General features: G+C 39.4%; 1 protein-coding gene across 1 annotated transcript in view; it reads right to left on the bottom strand.

The window, feature by feature from the left end:
- LOC110523648 (WD repeat-containing protein 5) overlaps positions 1–22077 on the bottom strand; it is a 31299-nt gene that overhangs the window by 5193 nt on the left and 4029 nt on the right. The window contains exons 2-7 of the mRNA XM_021602538.3: positions 19688–19816; positions 19194–19302; positions 15055–15128; positions 14874–14963; positions 321–410; positions 104–187 (exon numbers count right to left, since the gene is read on the bottom strand). Of these exons, the coding sequence (XP_021458213.1) occupies positions 104–187; positions 321–410; positions 14874–14963; positions 15055–15128; positions 19194–19302; positions 19688–19759 (519 nt within the window). The 5' untranslated portion in view covers positions 19760–19816. The remainder of the gene's footprint in view (positions 1–103; positions 188–320; positions 411–14873; positions 14964–15054; positions 15129–19193; positions 19303–19687; positions 19817–22077) is intronic.

The raw sequence follows: 22077 nt of genomic DNA on the forward strand, positions 1-22077 counted from the left end.
GACGGTGTGATAATCAACTATAAGCTCATAAGCAGAAAAATCTATTATCTGAAGTACATTGTTTTTAGGTTCATTGAAGGTGTGCATGTGCATAGTCTCTTACTGCAGAGACTGGGTCAGAGTGGGCCGGCAGGGTCTTCAAGCATTTGCCGGTTTTAACATCCCATATCCGCACACTCTCGTCAAACTAGAAGAGAACTCATGTTAGCACACACAGCAACAAATATTCATCACTCCTTGGTAGAAATCAGGGTTGGCAATAACCTTTTCTATGTAAAAAATGTTACAATAGCAATGCTGCATTAGTAGGTAGGACTCACTGATCCAGACACGATGAGATTGGACTGGGGATTAAAGTTGCAGCAGAAGACATAGTTGCTGTGGCCTTTCAATGTCTTCAAACATTTCCCCTGCAAAAGGAAATGAGTGTGTTTAAATTAAACATGTTCACAGTATGAGCTCATTATGGTCGATCCAACATCCACGGCATGGAGGATCTCGAAGTAGCGATTATGATGCAACTGCAGAGAAAACAGTTGAAGGTAGTTTAAGGAGACATCTCTGAATAGCATTAGTGCAATGCCTGGAAGTCTACCAGAACAGCAGACTTCCTACCAGTCATTGCGCTACAGCTAGTTAGCATTGGCTTGGGAAACAACCTCTTAACTTCCATCATACTGGACGCAGAGACATAAGAATTGTATTCATGAGTTCATCTGACTCTTGGTAAGTAGAAAAGTAGCCAAAATCTCACATTATCCTTTTAATACCATGACAATGTGGGAGGGGGGAAAAAATCCCTACCCAGTGGGCTTGACATGATAAAGACGTCTTTTATTAGCTGAAATCGGGTCAAGATGTCTTATAACCAAATCACAACCAGATTAAGATGTTTTTTTCATGAAGTCATTTAGACATTAAAAAAAACATCTTATTTTGATTGATATGTGTGAAATCCATCAATTGGGAACTAATGAATTTATTTAAATTGACTGATTTCCAAATATGAACTGTAGCGCTGTAAAATCGTTGCGTTTATATAAACATGTCCATAGTGTTTGTAGGCCATGCCCCCATTGCAGATAAGACACTAGAACAATTATTCAAATTGTAGTGAATGTTATTTTTCAGCAGGGCTTACATGATTCAGCTTTGCACACTTGGCAAACAGCTGACAGAGCGCACCAAAGCGGGCCTCGTGGCGTACTGTACTGGGCTCGGGCCTCGTGGCGTACTGTACTGGGCTCGGGCCTCGTGGCGTACTGTACTGGGCTCGGGCCTCGTGGCGTACTGTACTGGGCTCGGGCCTCGTGGTGTACTGTACTGGGCTCGGGCCTCGTGGCGTACTGTACTGGGCTCGGGCCTCGTGGTGTACTGTACTGGGCTCGGGCCTCGTGGCGTACTGTACTGGGCTCGGGCCCGTGGCGTACTGTACTGGGCTCGGGCCTATTCTGTTTGAGACCCGGGGGACTTGGCGTGGACTCGGACTCAGGGGGGCTTCATATGGGCTGAGCTCTTCCCAAGTCCGACAGAATAATATTACTCTGGGCTCCAGCTAATGGTACTCGGTCAGAGTCCACTTCAGTTTATCTGGACAGATTAACTTTTTAAGGAGTAGGGCCATTTTAGGTTATTATTCAGCAGGTGATGAAATATCAATAAAAAAACTAAAACAATGAAGTGATATATTTAACCTCCAAGTCATCGAATTTGTGACAGTCTCTGCAGTCCTATAGCTATAGAGATGGTCCCTAATTTAGATTATTTTTTTGACGCTATAAAATGCTTTTACTACAGGCTATGGTAGTGTTTTTCAAAGTTGCAGTCCACCCAATTGAAATGTGCACATTCACTTCCACATTTTTTTCTAGGCAACCAGCATAAGATAAACATGCACAATAATACAGGATACCCTTATAACATTTCACTGCCTTTAAAATACAGTACAACTGCAGTACAATTAAATAATGGTTTAATTAATGATATAGCTTGCTGTGTGTTGGCTTCTAATAGTAATCTTTGTTAGCAAATTACACTGTTTATTGTACTGCACATTTTCTTGTTCAACAGAATGCTGTTTTGGATGTTCTATTATGACAAAATACAGAATTTAACAAACAAGTAGGCCGGTCTTATTTCAGTATCCTACTACAATCCACCAAAATTTACAAAACCCTGTTTTTAAATGGCATTCATTTCCATTAATAATTACCCCCGAAATTATTGCACCTGAATTAGCGGCGGTTTGTTGGGGAAAATATTTGCTATTTTAGCTGGCAAACGTTACCCCCTGGCTAATCCTCCATGGACATTGTAAATGTACAGTTTTAACTGCTGGAGCCATTGGTTGTAGCTAGCTAACTTAGATAACGTTTATACCTTTTGATATCTGTCAAATATACCTGAGAGTCATGTCTAGTTTCTCCCTTGCTCATTCTCCGTCGCTCAGCCAAACTCAAACTTTCCACGTTGCAGAAGAGATTTGCCAATTACACCCATTTCTAACAATGTGTTGTGGGAATGATATAACTTTAGAAAAAAATATTTATTGCCTCTTTACGCACTTCACATTTTTAAATATGACTTTAAGACTGCCAAGCTGTCCTCAATATGTGGAACCTCTGTCCGAGACAATGTCCTCAGGATTATGGAACCTCTGTCGAGACAATGTCCTCAGGATTATGGAGCGGTGTGTTTATATAAACGTGTTAGGATTAAAGCAAAACCTTACCATTAAAGATTAGCTAAAACGTTTCATTATCCAACTGCTATTTCATCCTCTTAAAATGTTTCAGATTGATGACCAATGAATTAAATGTCCCACTTCAATATGAAGGGTCAGAGGAACAAATATGCCTTTGCCACCACGTGTGTGTGCTCAATTGTAGTTGGTAAGTAAATGTGAAAAGTTGAGACATTTGACAAACAGTGAGACATTTTTAGTAGACTATGACTGTTAAAGATATTATACTGCACATTACTGTTCTGTCCTGCATGCCGACATTATGCCAATCATTCATACATTTTCTTCTCTTATTATGCTTACAGTAAGTGTCATGAAAAGCCATACAACTCAGGAGGTCGATCTACCGTTGGCCCCTCGGAAAGTCCTAAAATATGCCCCTGACCTCCGTGGTGGAGGACGCAAAGTATGTACATGAGCTAGTTGCTCTATTTTGAAGCTATAAGTGCCACAAACTTCTTCAACGGCCGAGTCCAGTGTCTTTATGAATGTCCTTTTCTAGTTCTTTTAAAATCTATAATTGATGAAGTTGTAATGATTCTCTTCAACTGCAGATCTGACCCATCACACCAATTTGCAAGAGGGCCACTACGCTCCAAATCGCATTCTATGCTAAAAGGTCCTTGATGAGGATCTACACCATCACACCACTCTCAGAAATCATTCAGAAATTAAAACAATGGGCTTTTACAGTGCCTTGCGAAAGTATTCGGCCCCCTTGAACTTTGCGACCTTTTGCCACATTTCAGGCTTCAAACAAAGATATAAAACTGTATTTTTTTGTGAAGAATCAACAAGTGGGACACAATCATGAAGTGGAACGACATTTATTGGATATTTCAAACTTTTTTTAACAAATCAAAAACGGAAAAATTGGGCGTGCAAAATTATTCAGCCCCCTTAAGTTAATACTTTGTAGCGCCACCTTTTGATGCGATTACAGCTGTAAGTCGCTTGGGGTATGTCTCTATCAGTTTTGCACATCGAGAGACTGACATTTTTTCCCATTCCTCCTTGCAAAACAGCTCGAGCTTGGATGGAGAGCATTTGTGACCAGCAGTTTTCAGTTCTTTCCACAGATTCTCGATTGGATTCAGGTCTGGACTTTGACTTGGTCATTCTAACACCTGGATATGTTTATTTTTGAACCATTCCATTGTAGATTTTGCTTTATGCTTTGGATCATTGTCTTGTTGGAAGACAAATCTCCGTCCCAGTCTCAGGTCTTTTGCAGACTCCATCAGGTTTTCTTCCAGAATGGTCCTGTATTTGGCTCCATCCATCTTCCCATCAATTTTAACCATCTTCCCTGTCCCTGCTGAAGAAAAGCAGGCCCAAACCATGATGCTGCCACCACCATGTTTGACAGTGGGGATGGTGTGTTCAGCTGTGTTGCTTTTACGCCAAACATAACGTTTTGCATTGTTGCCAAAAAGTTCAATTTTGGTTTCATCTGACCAGAGCACCTTCTTCCACATGTTTGGTGCGTCTCCCAGGTGGCTTGTGGCAAACTTTAAACAACACTTTTTATGGATATCTTTAAGAAATGGCTTTCTTCTTGCCACTCTTCCATAAAGGCCAGATTTGTGCAATATACTGATTGTTGTCCTATGGACAGAGTCTCCCACCTCAGCTGTAGATCTCTGCAGTTCATCCAGAGTGATCATGGGCCTCTTGGCTGCATCTCTGATCAGTCTTCTCCTTGTATGAGCTGAAAGTTTAGAGGGACGGCCAGGTCTTGGTAGATTTGCAGTGGTCTGATACTCCTTCCATTTCAATATTATCGCTTGCACAGTGCTCCTTGGGATGTTTAAAGCTTGGGAAATATTTTTGTATCCAAATCCGGCTTTAAACTTCTTCACAACAGTATCTCGGACCTGCCTGGTGTGTTCCTTGTTCTTCATGATGCTCTCTGCGCTTTTAACGGACCTCTGAGACTATCACAGTGCAGGTGCAAAAACATTGATGTAGATCTTTTCTTGATCTACTTTAAAATGTAAGAATATGTTGCAGATTTCAATTTTAATTGGTGACTATGGGAAACACAGAAATGTAATGAACAAGGTTTTCAACATCCAACTATATCCTCTGCAATACTTTTTACAGTACGTAATAAACTGTAGTCAGGTTGTTACTACCAGGTTATAATGCGGGCTTAAATATGACATTATGACCAACTGGTCGTATGGGGGTCAGAAAAACATGTAATATTCTGGTAAGCAAAAATAAATTAAAAAGAAGCCAGTTTCGATCAGAATAAGATGTCATACTGATGTTTTTTCAACCTGATTTTGCCCACTGGGTCTTCACTAGATGCAGATAACTAATGTTAAGGCTACCCTGAGGTGCTACAGTTTCCATGGCGACTTAAAGTTCACCTTTTCCCCCACCAAAATAGAAATGGACTGAATTGTTGGTAACATGTTGTTCAAGCCTTGCCACACTGTAAAGGGAAAGTGCTCAGATTAAAGCCAGTAAAATCTCAAGGGATGAGAGCTGATTCGTTACGGTAGATGCTTCTGCATCCCACTCGGCAAGAGGAAGCAGGAAGTCCTTTATCCCTGCAGTCAGGGATTTGTTTTAGTAAACATTTTATAGAAAATACATTAATATATTTCTGAACGATGCATTGCGCTGCTATGTTGACAATATGACCCGGTGGCACAGATTAGTTTGATTTGAGCAGAGCGCTCCACATTCACCTGTTTTAGCCGGTCACGTGCCCAGTGGACCCCAGTTCAGTCTAAACATATTCCCTCATTACTCTAATGAATAAAACTTGATTGATTGTTGTACGCTGCTTTTTTCTTTTCCATTTTCTGCACTTCATCCCACTCCTTCCAGTGCAATTTGTGTACAGATGTATATTTGGTGATGTGTATTTAGGGCTGGGCGGTATACCGTATTTTACTATACACACACACCGGTATCGATGAATGGACCGGTTTGGGTTTTTACTTTACCTTCTTTAACAGTATTTAAATGTTAAATGTGCAACTGCCTTGTGTAATGTCAATTTTTTTTAAGCTTACGCACTACTTGTTTACTCTTCGCTCCCCTTGTTTTTTTATTTTGAAAAAAAATATGCAAAAATGTCTAAATTATTTTTTTCAATTAATCCATTTTAGAATAAGGCTGTAAGGTAACGTGGAAAGGGGAAGGGGTCTGAATACTTTCCGAATGCAGAGTGCACGCGCACACACACACACCACCAGTCAAATGTTTGGACACACCTACTCATTCAAGGGTTTTTCCTTATTTTTACTACACTGTAGAATAATAGTTAAGACATCAAAACTATGAAATAACACATATGGAAACATAGTAACCAAATATATATATATATATATATATATATATTTTAAATTCTTATAAGTAGCCACCCTTTGCCTTGACAACAGCTTTGCACACTTTTGGCATTCTCTCAACCAGCTTCACCTGGAATGCTTTTCCAAGTCTTGGAGATCCCACATATGCTGAGCACTTGTTGGCTGCTTTTCCTTCCCTCTGCGAGCCAACTCATCCCAAATCATCTCAATTGGGTTGAGGTCGGGTGATTGTTGAGGCCAGGTCATCTGATGCCGCACATCACTCTCCTTGGTGAAATAGCCTTTACACAGCCTGGAGGTGTGTTGTGTCATTGTCCTGTGGAAAAACAAAATATAGTCCCACTAAGCGCAAACCAGATGGGATTGCGTATTGCTGCAGAATAGTGTGGTAGTCATGCGGGTTAAGTGTGCCTTGAATTCTAAATAAATCACTGCCAGGGTCACCAGCAAAGCATCCCCACACCATCACACCTCCTCCTCCATGCTTCTCGGTGGGAACCACACATGCAGAGATCATCCGTTCACCTACTTTGCGTCTCACAAAAGACACGCGGTCGGAACCAAAAATCTCTAATTTCGACTCGGACTAAAAAAAGGACAGACGTCCACCGGTCTAAAGTCCATTGCTCGTGTTTATTGGCCCAAGGAAGTCTCTTCTTCTTATTGGTGTCCTTTAGTAGTGGTTTCTTTGCAACAATTCACCCATGAAGGTCTGATTCATGCAGTCTCCACTGAACAGTTGATGTTGAGATGTGTCTGTTACTTGAACTCTGAAGCATTTATTTGGGTTGTAATTTCTGAGGCTGGTAACTAATGAAAGTATCCTCTGCAGCAGATGTAACTCTGGGTCATCCTTTCCTGTGGCGGTCCTCATGAGAGCCAGGTTCATCATAGCGCCTGGTGTTTTTTTGCAACTGCACTTGCAGAAACTTTCAAAGTTCTTAACATTTTCCAGATTGACTTACCTTCATGTCTTAAAGTAATGACTGTCGTTTCTCTTTGCTCATTTGAGCTGTTCTTGCCATAATATGGACTTGGTCTTTTACACCAACTCTACCTTGCCACAACACAACTGATTGGCTCAAACGCATTAACTTCTTGGTGACAGGGGGCAGTATTTTCACTTCCCGATTAAATGCATGCCCAAATTCAACTGCCTGCTCCTCATCCCCAGAAGATAAGATATGCATATTATTAGTAGATTTGGATAGAAAACTCTAAAGTTTCCAAAACTGTTAAAACAGTGTCTGAGTATAACAGAACTGATTTGGCAGACGAAAACCTGATAAATCCATTCAGGAAGTATTTTTTTTTGTAGTTTTCTATTCAATGCCATTACAGTATCCATTGAATTAGGACTCAAATAGCAGTTCCTATGCCTTCCACTAGATGTCAACATCTAGAAATTGTTTCAGGCTTGTATTCTGATAAATGAGGGAGTAAGACCAGTCTGAATGAGTGGACCCTGACATGTCACAGAGCTTTTTCCATGTGCAATCCCGAGAGAGTGCCTTTCTTATTTACCTTTTATATTGACGATGTTATTGTCCGGTTGAAATATTATAGATCATTTAGGCTAAAAACAACCTGAGGTTTGAATATAAACATCGTTTGACATGTTTCTAAGAACCCTACGGATACAACTTCAATTTTTTTGTCTGCCTGTTTTGACTGCGTTTGAGCCTGTGGATTACTGAAGAAAACGCAAAATAAATGGATGTTTTTGGATATAGAGAGACTATCAAACAAAAGGAACATTTGAGTAAATGAATGTCTTGAGTGCACCCATATGAAGATCAAAGGTAAGGGATTAATTGTATCTCTATTTCTGACTTGTGTAACTCTTCTACTTGGGTGGTTACTGTTTGTAATGATTTGTCTGCTGGGCTATGTTCTCAAATAATTGTAAGGTATGCTTTCGCCGTAAAGCATTTTTTAAATCTGACACAGTGGTTGGATTCACAAGTGAATCCTAAAACCTATATGTTTTGTTTTCTGAATTTTTATAATGAGTATTTCTGTATTTTAATTTGGCGCTCTGCAATCTCACTGGATGTTGGCCAGGTGGGACGCTAGCGTCCCATGTACCCAGGAAAGAAATTCCACAAATGAACTTTTTACAAGGCACACCTGTTCATTTGAAAGGCATTCCAGGTGACTACCTCATGAAGCTGGTTGAGAGAATGCCAAGAGTGTACAAAGCTTTCATCAAGGCAACGGGTGGCTACTTTGAAGAATCTCAAATATAATATATTTTAATTTGTTCACTTTTTTGGTTACTACATGATTCCATGCGTCATTTCATAGTTTTGATGTCTTCACTATTATTCTACAATGTAGAAAATAGTAAAAAAGCAAAGAAATTCCAGGGGTTGAGGTGGTGTGTCCACTAGTACTAATATAATCTATAAATCATTCGTAAAGTATTCTGACTTCCTTTTTCCACATTTTGTTACCTTACAAACTTACGCTAAAATTGATGAAATTAATTTTTCCCCCTCAATCTACACACAATATCACTTAATGACAAAGTAAAAAAAGGTTAAGAAATATTTACGAATGTATTCAAAATAAAACAAAAATACCTCATTTGCATAAGTATTTAGACCCTTTGCTATGAGATTCGAAATTGAGCTCAGATGCATCCTGTTTCCATTGATCAGCCTTGAGATCCCCATCCAACCTGACAGCGCTTGAGAGAATCTGCAGAGAAGAATGGGAGAAACTCCCCAAATACAGGTGTGCCAAGGTTGTAGCGTCATACCCAGGAAGACGAGGCTGTAATCACTGCCTAATGTGCATCAACAAAGTACTGAGCAAAGGGTCTGAATACTTTAGTGCTACGTTTTTTTTATTTTCAATAAAATGAGCAAACATTTCAGAAAGTATGTTTTTGCTTTGTCATTATTGGGTATTTTGTGTAGATTGATTGAGGGGGTTAAACACAATAATACATTTTAGAATAAATAAGGCTGTAACGTAACAAAATGTGGAACAAGTGAAGGTGAACTGTGCTGTTTCACAAAAGTCCTGAACCTACATACATTTTAAGGACGCAGTAAATTTGACATGAGTTATCTTGTTTTAAGTCACCCCCTTTCAGCTCCACTCAACCCCTCCCATTTATCTCTGAACACCATCCAGTTTTGATTTCTATTGAACATATATTTATCAACTGTGCTGTTTCACAAAAGTTCTGAATCTTTCTATTCTCATAGTTTCTACAGATTGTAAATTAAAGATAATACTTGAGCAAAAATATTTATTATATTATTGATCGATTGACTATGACTTTTCAAATCACCCAGCAGTGCTATTTGCAGAGTTAGCTCCAGGTAAATGTTGCAATTCTTCATCTATTCCTGAACATGCAATCAAAAACAAGCTCCATATGGACAGTACCAAAACAAATGATCTAATGATTCTGTCTCTTCGTAGAAAAATCTGCAGAGCTGGGATGGTTGCATCCCCATATATAACATTCTATTGGTTGCAATAATTTAAAATGTATCAGTTCATAAACCACAATTTTGCAATCTTTATTGAGCATAATAAATTGCATGGACTCACTGTGTGCAATAATAGTGTTTAACATGATTTATGAACGACTACCTCATCTCTGTACTCCACACATACAGATAATTGTAAAGTCCCTCAGTAAAGCAGTGAATTTCAAAACAGAGTCAACCACAGATTAAAAACCCATGAATATCCCTTTGAGTATGGTGAAATCATTAATTGCACTTCAGATGGCGTATCAATACACCCAGTCACTACACAGATACAGGTGTCCTTCCTAACTCAGTTGTCGGAGAGGAAGGAAACAACTCAGGGATTTCACCATGAGGCCAATGGTGACTTTAAAACAGAGTTTATTGGCTGTGATATCAGGAAACTTAGGATGGATCAACAACATTGTAGTTACTCCACAATAATAAGCTAAATGACAGAGAGAAAAGCCGGCACAGAACAACAATATTCCACAACATGCATCCTGTTTGCAATAAGGCACTAAAGTAAAACTGCTAAAAATGTGGCAAAGACATTAACTTTATGTCCTGAAAACAAAGTGTTATAATTTGTGGCAAATCCAACATCACTGAGTACCACTCTTCATATTTTCAAGCATGATGGTGGCTGCATCATGTTATGGGTATGCTTGTCATCGGCAAGGACTATGCAGTTTATGATAAAAATAAATGGAATAGAGCAAAGCACAGGCAGAATCCAAGAGGAAAACCTGGTTCAGGCTACTTTCAAACAGACTCTGGGCGACAAATTCACCGGAGTTGCTTACCAAGACGACATCGAATGTTCCTGAGTGGCCTAGTTACAGTTTTCTTTAAAATCGGCTCGAAATTCTATGGCAAGATTTGAAAATGGCTGTCTAGCAATGAACAACAACCAACTTGACAAAGTTTGAAGAATTTTAAGAAAGTGAAATATTCTACAATCCAGGTGTGGGAAGGTTTCATAATAAATTCTTGTAGAACTTCTATTATTCAAAAACATAAAATACCGTCAACTTGAAAAACATTGTGATCTGATATTTTGGCCACAACGCCCAGCCCTATATGTATTTGCTGTCGATTATTCAATGTCTTTTTTACACTAGAAAAGCCGGGCCTCTAGCCATCACATTCTGAGCCAATTCCCAGTTGTTTAAGCGTCAACATCACAGAATACGAAAAAAATCTAAGAATACAATATGATCTTCATTAGTTTGTTACTGTAGGCTATGTAAAAAATAAAAAAACATGCTAAACTACACAACTCAAGTGTTAATCCATTATTTTGGCAGGTCTTAAACATTATGAACCTAACACGCTGACCATACACATGTTATTCAATTGTTGCATCCAAACTGCTCATGAGCGTCTGCCTAGCCAGGCGCTAAAATAGAACTTGGGTCTACTAGTGACGCGCTGCACATCCTGCCTCTCCCATCTCCTCATTGGTTTTTAGGAGCATATACCCACATGGGTGATTGAAAGATGAACTGAGGTTCACACTCCAGTACAGTTGGTGGTGGTAATGCACCTTAAAATTGGTTGCTAACCACTACAAAGTGCAAAGAAGAAGACTGAAGGAGGAGAGATTACTAGAAACTAACTCGGTTTACCATTTTATCTGTCGATTAATTGTCAGAGGAACTTTTGCATTTCAGGTAAAATAACAACCCAATGTTTATATCCCAGGACAAATTAGCTAGCAACAGCAAGCTAGCTAGCTAAATTGCCACGAATGTTTAATGCTTTTCGACATGTCCCCAAATTAATATAGTTGGTTCAGAGGTCTTTTTCATATTTCAACCTGCGGTCCTGATCACGTCAGGTGTGGATGGACATAAACAACATACGTGCGCGCCTGGTGTAGTCAGCTGGTAAGAAAATAACAGAATAGCATATTTTAAGTTTTATTATGTTACAAGTCTGCACTTCCTTGCCTATATGCAGCCGTGAGTGCTCAGGTGTTGAATTACATGGAACCGCAGTCATCTTTGGAAAAAGTTACATTTTGAAATAGAGCTCATTTGCTAAATGTTTTGAGTTGTTTGGCAAAAGCAGTTATTTTAAAAACCTTGTATATGCTCTTTCTGATATGTAATATAAATAAAAAATGTCTGACCTGCATGAACCTAGGATTAGAAAAAAGTTATTATTTTGGTAAGCTCCATTCCCTTTGTCAATTTCACACGCTGCTCTGTTCCCTCAGTGTCTTCATTCACAATTGAAAATATTGTCACCCATCAGACTATTGTCAATTGAAACTTGTCTTTAGGCTACATATATGAGTGAAGTTAGTTTCAATATAGTTTTGAGCGGCCATTATCAGATGGGCAGCCAACTGTCGGGTGAAGGAAGGGGTAATGACACATCCTCCTAAAACTGGTTATAACAAACTGATCGTGATGAAGGAAACATGTATACAGTAGAGTATTACAATATTATTGTGTACAATATTATAGTCTATGACTCCAAATAGATTGTAAAAAAATATTTTTAAAATAAAATTGTAACTTCCTTGGGACTGGGGGGCAGTATTGAGTAGCTTGGATGAATAAGGTGCCCAGAGTAAACTACCTGCTACTCAGGCCCAGTTGCTAATATTAGCCTATTATTAGTATTATTATTATTGGATAGAAAACACTCTGTAGTTTCTAAAACCGTTTGAATGATGTCTGTGTATAAGAGAACTCCTATGGCAGGCAAAAACCTGAGATAAAATCCAACCAGGAAGTGGGAAATCTGAGGTTTGTAGTTTTTCAAATCATTGCCTATCAAATATACAGTGTCTATGGGGTCATATTGCACTTCCTAAGGCTTCCACGAGATGCCAACATTCTTTAGAACGTTGTTTGATGCTAATACTGTGAAGGAGGGGGGAATGGGAGCTGAATGAGTCAGAGGTCTGGCAGAGTGGCATGAGCTGATCACACGTGCTCATGTGAGAGTTCGCTCTTTTCCATTGCATTTCTACAGACAAAGAAATTCTCCGGTTGAAACATTATTGAAGATTTACTGAAGATTATTGAAGATTGTGTTTTTCTGTGACTAGGTACTGACCTAACATAATCGTTTGGTGTGCTTTCGTTGTAAAGCCTTTTTGAAACCGGACACTGTGGCTGGATTTACAACAAGTTCATATTTAAAATGGTGTAAAATACTTGTATGTTTGAGGAATTTTAATTATGGGATTTCTGTTGTTTTGAATTTGGCACCCTGCAATTTCACCGGCTGTTAGCGAGGTGGGACGCTACCGTCCCACATATCCCAGAGAGGTTAACGTTAGCTAGCACTAGTCGGCTGTACCTGTGCAAAAACTCAGGTATTTCTCATTCTCTAGCTTTATATAATTTGTTTTTAAATGCTGAGACATGTTTGGCATAACTGAAACTTAAGTCAATCTCAGATCGATTGTCTGGAACCAAGTTAACCTCCCCTTTCATGTAAATAAATAAAAGTAATGACCATCGTGATTTTAGGAAAAGAGGATGATTTTGTACATGTATTAAACTGCGAGTTTGACCAATTCCATCAATTTGCATATTGGAAATAAAACAAACAAAAAAATCACGTTTTTACAGTAACAGTATTTCTGCCTTTATATTTTATGTATAATGAGCTGGGCTTAGATTTGCATTAAGGCCAACCTTTTCTAGAGAATTGTGATTTTTTCAATAAGTACCATTATTTTATTACAACCTATTTTTTATTTTATTTTTTACTCAGAGAACTTGAGGGGCAAATAAAATAGCCCGCTGGCTGAATTTGGCTCACGGGCCACCAGTTGACAACCCCTGACCACCTTCACCCCTCAATCCAAGACCCATCTACATTTATTTTTAACAGTTTTATCAAATGACAGTTATGTCTGCACTGGCTTATACCATCAAGGCCTCCATTGCACCACATAGGGCTACTTTTCCATCAACAGTCTACATCCAAATCACAAAACATCCAAATAAATTGAAAACTGAAATTACAGCCACAGAAATAATTTCAGTTTGTAACAAAACAAGCAATTCATAGTGTACAGAATCATTGTACAATCTAAAAATCGCTGTGAAATATATTTTCAATAACAAAAAAATATTGTATTTTCAGTTGTTTGAAGCTGGTGGATGAAACAAAGTAAAACACTCAAGCGCAAGTGTTATCCACTAGTTTCCACAACCACCAAGTCTCCACATGTTGCGGGGAAATGGGATGCAGGGAAGGGGGAAAGTCTGACAGGGTCATAGTGCCTCCCGACCCCTCCTGTCTCAGCCTCCAGTATTTATGCTGCAATAGTTTGTGTCGGTGGGCTAGCGTAAGTCTGTTATATCTGGAGTATTTCTCCCATCTTATCCGGTGTCCTGTGTGAATTTAAGTGTGCTCTCTCTAATTCTCTGTCTCCCTCCCCTCCCGGAGGACCTCAGCCCTGGGATCATGCCTCAGGACTACCTGGCCTGATGACTCCTTGCTGTCCCCAGTCCACCTGGTCATGCTGCTGCGCCAGTTTTAACTGTTCTGTCTGTGGCTATGGAACCCTGACCTGTTCACTGGACGTAGTACCTTGTCCCAAACCTGCTGTTGGCCTCTCTCTACCGCACCTGCTGTCTCTAATTCTGAATGATCGGCTATGAAAAGCCAACTGACATTACGCCTGAGGTGCTGACCTGTTGCACCCTCTACAACCACTGTGATTATTATTATCGGACCCTGCTGGTCATATATGAACATTTGAACATCTTGAACATGTTCTGTTATAATCTCCACCCGGCACAGCCAGAAGACTGGCCACCCCTCAGAGCCTGGTTCTTCTCTACGTTTCTTCCTAGGTTCTGGCTGATGTAAAAAGGGCTTTATAAATACATTGATTGATTGTTTGTTTGTTTATATTCAGCTTAAGTGTTGTTGCAATTCACCTAGCTTCCACATGGGTGAGACATTCTACATGTAGCATCTTCAACTGAATTTACTATTTCATAACATTACATGGCAAAAATAGTAGCACTGGAAAGTTACATCCTGAGTGATAAAGTATATGCTTTGAATTACTTTACCCGCAGCTACACACTGCAGTTTGAGTTGATCGCTGCAGTGGTGCACATTATAGTGTTAATTCCGTTCATCTGAACAGCGGAGTGTCAGCAACAATAATGCATGTCTTTTCAGTGCTCACACCATAACAGAGAAAATAAAATACTTGAGAATAATTTCTTAGCCTAAAACAGAAGCATGTCTGTTCTATGTCATTTCCAAACCAGCCCCCTTATTCTATATTTCTGAGAATAACATCCCCATCCTGCCTCTTACCGAGCTGACGTCCCAGATCTTTAGAGTCTTGTCGTCAGATGCTGAAACCAGGAGGTTGGAGTCTGAGGACCAGGCGACATCTGAGATCCCCTGCAGATGACAAGTGAAAGGGCAACTTGGTTTGTGCCACAATAGAGGCATATCCATAAAAATATATATAGAAATGGAAGCTTGAACTCACAAGTTTGTGTCCCGATATTGTTTTCTCAAACTTTCCATCGTAAGCTCCCCAAATTTTTATCAGTTTGTCAGCAGCTGTAAAACATATTTCAAGACCGGTTACATAAGCATTTTCTATTGAAATGTAGTGTTTCCATTAGGGATGGGCATTTGAAATATTTTCACCACTAGAATAATGTTTAGTTTTTTTGGGATATCCCGATAGCCAAAATACATGTGTTTTTTGTGAAACGTTCTTAAAAACCTGGGCACTTGCTGCACAACTAGGGAAAGACACCAGCCGCTGCCCTTCCCCCACCCTGCTGCAGTAGCAAACAGAGCAGCACTATGTGAGACAGGAGGGAGAGAGAAAGTAGCCATATTTGCACTAGTCAGACAATATTCTTGCTGCCATAGCATGTTATACTATCTGGTTAGTGATGGAATATCCGTTACATACAGCACCTTCAGAAAGTATTCCCCCTTAACTTTTTCCACATTTTGTTGTGTTAAAAAGTAGGATTACAATGGATTTCATTGGGGGTTTTTGTCAAGGGGTGTGAATACTCTGAAGGAACTGTACATGCAAGCACCAATGTCCATCAAATCACACACACAAATCTTACATGCACTGTGCTCCATATATATACACACACACACCTCTCTTTCTTCCTTGTGTTTGGTGAGAAAGCAAACATCAAAAGGATATAGGCACAGGTATGACAACATTGAGTGTATATATTGAACAAATATATTTTTTTTTAAAACACAGGTACACCTTGTGCTGGGGACAACAAAAGGACACTAAAATGCGAAGTTTATCTTGATTAGATAACTATTCAACCCAAAGTCAATGCATGTTAGAATCACATTTTGCAGCAATTACAGCTGTGACTTTTTCTGAGTAAGTCTAAGAGCTTTGCACAATATTTGAAGAACAGTATTATTTTCACAATTCTTCAAGCTTTGTCAAGTTGGTTGTTGATCATTGCGAGACACCAATTTAAGTCTTGCCTTAGATTTTAACACAATTAGTTTTTTAAAAAGGTTATTGTCCTGCTTAAAGGTGAATTTGTCACCCAGTATGTTGGAAAGCAGACAACCAGGTTTTCCTCTAGGATTTTGCCTGTGCTTAGCTCTATTCCGTTCCCATTTATCCTAAACTCACTAGTCTTTGCCATTGACAAGCATACCCATAACATGATGCAGCCACCACCATGCTTGAAAATATTTAGAGTGGTACTCAATGACATGTTGTGTTTGCCCCAAACATAACTTTATGACCTGAATATAAAGTTAACTTCTTTGCCACACTATTTTGGAGTGCCTTACTGCAAACAGGATGCATGTTTTGGAATAGTTTCATTCTGTACAGGCTTCTTTCTTGTCACTGTCAATTAGGTTATTTTGGGGGAGTAACTACAATGTTGTTGATCCATCCATAGGAGAAAACTATCACTGCAATTAAACTCTAAGTTTTAAAATAACCATTGACCTCAGTGAAATCCCTAAGCGGTTTCCTTCCTCTCCGGCAACTAATTTAGGAAGAAGGATGCCTGTATCTTTGTAGTGACTGGGTGTATTGATACACCATCTAAAGTGTAATTAATAATTTCACCATGCTCAAAGGGATATTTAATGTTTACTTTTTTTTTACCCATCTACCAATAGGTGCCCTTCTTTGCGAGGCATTGGAATACCTCCTTGGTCTGTGGTTGAATCTGTGTTTGATTCACTGCTCGACTGAGGGACTTTGCAGATAATTGTATGTGGGGTACAGAGATGAGGTAGTCATTCAGAAACCTTGTTAACCTGTTAGAGCTCTAGGGGCGCTATTTCATTTTTGGATAAAAAACGTTCCCGTTTTAAGCGCGATATTTTGTCACGAAAAGATGCTCGACTATGCATATTCTTGACAGTTTTGGAAAGAAAACACTCTGAAGTTTCAGAATCTGCAAAGATTTTGTCTGTAAGTGCCCCAGAACTCATTCTACAGGCGAAACCAAGATGATGCATCACCCAGGAATTAGCAGAATTTCTGAAGCTCTGTTTTCCATTCTCTCCTTATATGGCTGTTATTGCGCAACGAATGAGCCTACACTTTCTGTCGTTCGCCCAAGGTCTTAGCAGCATTGTGACGTATTTGTAGGCATATCATTGGAAGATTGACCATAAGAGACTACATTTTCCAAGTGTCCGCCTGGTGTCCTGCGTCGAATTCGGTGCGCAATTGCCAGCTGCTTCTACTTTACCATTTGATTCAGGGGAGAAAGCATGTGTCCAAGAACGATGTATCAATGAAGAGATATGTGAAAAACACCTTGATGATTGATTCTAAACAACGTTTGCCATGTTTTCAGTCGATATTATGGAGTTAATTTGGAAAAAAGTTCGCGTTTTGAGGACTGAATTTTCGGATTTTTTTTGGTAGCCAAATGTGATGTATAAAACGGAGCTATTTCTAATACACAAGGAATCTTTTTGGAAAAACTGAGCATCTGCTATCTAACTGAGAGTATCCTCATTGAAAACATCAGAAGTTCTTCAAAGGTAAATGATTTTATTTGAAGGCTTTTATGTTTTTGTTAATGTTGCGTGCTGGATGCAAACGCTAATGCTAACGCTAAATGCTAACGCGAAATGCTAACGCTAGCTAGCTACTTTTACACAAATGATTGTTTTCCTATGGTTGAGAAGCATATTTTGAAAATCTGAGATGACAGTGTTGTTTACAAAAGGCTAAGCTTGAGAGATGGCATATTTATTTCATTTCATTTGCGATTTTCATAAATAGTTAACGTTGTGTTATGCTAATGAGCTTGCTGATAGATTTACACAATCCTGGATACAGGGGTTTTTTCATAGCTAAACGTGACGCAGAAAACGGAGCGATTTGTCCTAAACAAATAATCTTTCAGGAAAAACTGAACGTTTGCTATCTGAGAGTCTCCTCATTGAAAACATCTGAAGTTCTTCAAAGGTAAATGATTTTATTTGAATGCTTTTCTGTTTTTTTGTGTAAATGTTGCCAGCTGAATGCTAATGCTAAATGCTACGTTAGCCATCAATACTGTTACACAAATGCTTGTTTTGCAATGGTTGAGAAGCATATTTTGAAAATCTGAGATGACAGTGTTGTTAACAAAAGGCTAAGCTTGAGAGCTAGCATATTTATTTCATTTCATTTGCGATTTTCATGAATAGTTAACGTTGCGTTATGGTAATGAGCTTGAGTCTGTATTCACGATCCCGGATCCGGGATGGGGAGATCAGAAAGGTTAAACACTATTGTGCACATAGAGTGAGTCCATGCAACGTATTATGTGCCCTGTTAAGAACATTTGTACTCCTGACATCATTTAGGCTTGACATAAGGGGTTGAATACTTGTTGACTCAAGACATTTCAGCTTTTCATTTTTAATTCATTTGTAAACATTTATATAAACATAATTCCACTTTGATATGATGGGGTATTGAGTGTAGGTGAGTGATAAATATAAATGTAATATTTTGTTTATTCAGGTTGTAACAACAAAATCTGAAGGGGTGTGAATACTTTCTGACAAAGCATTTTCATTGTTATAAGGCCTATAATTATTATTATTTTAAAATTAATACTCCCGTAAGTAATGGAATCCTAAGGTCTGTTTGGATATTCGATTAGAAATTCTCTGGTACTTTGGTATACTTTTTAGCCCGTAGTTCTGAAAGTATCACTCATGAGCCAAAAAGCAAAATCGCATACTAAATCACATATGTGCAGATATGTGCACCACGTCATTGTTCGCTCGCAGGAACTTCAGTTGATAGGGGGCATATCTTCCATAAAAACTGTCACTTTCAAACTAGGGATTTCATGTCTAATTTAGTTAAAACAGTAATTCTGCTCATAGATTATGCATGTACAGTATGAACTACACATCCAGCCCAATGCAGGAGGTTTAAAGTCGCCAAAGTTCCGGAGCATGTCTAACTGTGCCTTCCTCTAGTTATCATGCAAGAGTTATCAGATCATTTACATTGAAAGAACATTGCATTTACTTAAATGTTATACATTTTATTCTACAACAACTTGTACATGCAAAGTTACAAGCCTAATAGCAGTATTCGGTAAACCTACTGTTCTAAGCCCACCTTAAGCACTCATCATAAAAACTTACATGAACTGGCGAGCCACTCTCCACTGGGACTGAACTTGACAGACGAAACTGCTTTTGTGTGGCCGGCTAAGGTGAATTTCAGGGTGTAGTTGGGCTTGACTGGTGCCGACTAAATAAGGGAAGTAAACATTTGGAACAGGAAAGCAGTTCAGTTGATATCTGTAGAAGCATTTAAGGCTTCTAATGTTTTAATCTGTTAAAAAAAAAAAGATTCAGACACTATGTAAATAGCAGAGACACAGGACAATCTGGCTACATGGTATCTTTAAGTATCAAGTGACAGAGGTTTCATCAACGCAGGTCCCAGCGAACCAATGGGGTAGTAGCCTATCTGTACAAATCCATAGGAAAAACATTTGAATGGTAATAAGGTAAAAAGCCATTGTCTTCCATCAGATGGAATCATTCTAACGTGACATGCAGTTACCAGGAGCCATACCTGCAGACAGCTGTCACGCTATCTGGCGACAATGAGGGCAAGCATGAACCCATACCTTACTCTGGCTGGCAGATGCAGATGATGTTTTAGTGGCCTCAGTTTCTGGTTTCTTCTCCTCTGTTGCCATGGTGATAGTGATGGAGCCGAGTGGGATTGGTTCGTGAAAGCACGTGGGACAACCAGACTGCAAAAGAGCAGAAAGGAATGTTCATTATGCCAAGATGTAGCCGACTAAACTCAATTCCATGGTGAAGGAAGTTTCTCAACTGAGTTGAGCTGAAATCAGGAAATCAGGCTTTGTGGAACTCAGCTCTGACCACGTCGATTCTCCCAAGGTCAATACTGAAATCAATACTTATTAATAAAACCTTAACCAATTAACCAGACTGTTTCCTTGTTGAGATTCAATTGACACGTGCATTTGTGCTGAGTTGCCATCTTAGAGGAACAGCAATGAGCAAACAGTTGGTGGTTGTATTTGATAAACATTTAATGAAAAATTATGGATTTCAGCAAAGAAAGGCATACAACTAGAGGACAGTTTTTTTAATGTATTGACCTTGGGCAAATCTATGTCGTCGGAGAAGAATTCAACAAAGCCTGGTCTCTGCTAAACTCCGTTGGTGGAGTTAATCAGACATTTCATTCACCATGGAGTTCACCATGGGTCGTCACTAGTTACCACAGCCAAAGTCAGAAGACCCACCTACTCGACCAATCAGATGAGGGAGTGTGATGTCGCATATTATGTTTTTTAGAAAAGGCCTAATTTTCGGCCTCCCGGATGGCGCAGTGGTCTAAGGCACTGCATCACAGTGCTAGCTGTGCCACCAGAGATTCTGGGTTCGAGCCCAGGCTCTGTCGCAGCCGGCCGCGGCCGGGAGGTCCATGGGGCGACGCACAATTGGCCCATTCTATTTGATAGAATGTTCCCTACATTCCAATAGTAATATATCATATTCATGATCTTTGGCAGGAAAAAAACTCAGTTGGGAGAGTAAAAGTCTCCCATTAAATGGTGTTCTGTTTCAAGTTGTGGGCTCAAAGAAGTATGAATAGTGCCTCCAGCGGAAAGACAGACAAAAGCCCAAAAGAAATATGCATCTGAAACTAACAATAAGGCAGTAAATTCAAAGACGGAGCACTTTTTACAACATTCATTTCATTTGAATAATGTTGAAGTACTAAGTAACAATGGAATGTTCTTTAATAAAACTGAAGAATGTGGTACTTTAAAACAGGTGTCCTAACTCTGTGGTCACTAAAGATCCCATGGCACTTCTTGCAAGAGTGTGTAATGAGGAGTACCATTTCATATGTAATGTGTATATCAAACTTTATTCCTACCACGTAATACTGTGCATAAAAGTATAAGAATAAATGTACAGTTGAAGTCGGAAGTTTACATACACCTTCGCCAAATACATTTAAACTCAGTTTTCCACAATTCCTGACATTTAATCCAAGTAAAAATTCCCTGTCTTAGGATCACCACTTTATTTTAAGAATGTGAAATGTCAGAATAATAGTGGAGAGAATGATTTCATCACATTCCCAGTGGGTCAGAAGTTTACATGCTCCCAAATACTAATTGAGTGTATTTCCTTTCAATTGTTTAACTTGGATCTAAAGTGTTGGGTAGCCTTCCACAAGGTTCCCACAATAAATTGGGTGAATATTGTCCCATTCCTCCTGACAGGGCTGGTGTAACTGAGTCAGGTTTGTAGGCCTCCTTGCTCGCACACGCCTTTTCAGTTCTGCCCACAACATTTCTATGGGATTGAGGTCAGGGCTTTGTGATGGCCACTCCAATACTTTGACTTTGTTGTCCTTAAGCCATTTTGCCACAACTTTGGAAGTACGCTTGGGATCATTGTCCATTTGGAAGACCCATTTGCGACCAAGCATTAACTTCCTGAGTGATGTCTTGAGATGTTGCTTCAATATATCCACATAATTTTCCTGCCTCGTTATGCCATCTATTTTGTGAAGTACACCAGTCCCTCCTGCAGCAAAGCACCCCCACAACATGATGCTGCCACCCCCGTGCTTCAGGGTTGGGATGGTGTTCTTCAGCGTTCAAGCCTCCCCCTTCTTCCTCCAAACATAACGATGGTCATTATGGCCAAACAGTTCGATTTTGTTCCATCAGACCAGAGGGCATTTCTCCAAAAAGTATGATCTTTGTCCCCATGTGCCGTTGCAAACTGTAGTCTGGCATTTTTATGGCAGTTTTGGAGCAGTGGCTTCTTCCTTGCTGAGTGGCCTTTCAGGTTATGTCGATATAGGACTTGTTTTACTGTGGATATAGATGCTTTTGTACCGGTTTCCTCCAGCATCTTCACAAGGTCCTTTGCTGTAGTTCTGGGATTGATTTGCACTTTTCGCACCGAAGTACGTTCTTCTCTAGGAGAGAACGCTCTCCTTCCTGAGCGGTATGACGGC

The sequence above is a fragment of the Oncorhynchus mykiss genome, chromosome 5 (assembly GCF_057628025.1).
Source record: "Oncorhynchus mykiss isolate SJ-2025 chromosome 5, ASM5762802v1, whole genome shotgun sequence".
NCBI lineage: Eukaryota > Metazoa > Chordata > Actinopteri > Salmoniformes > Salmonidae > Oncorhynchus > Oncorhynchus mykiss.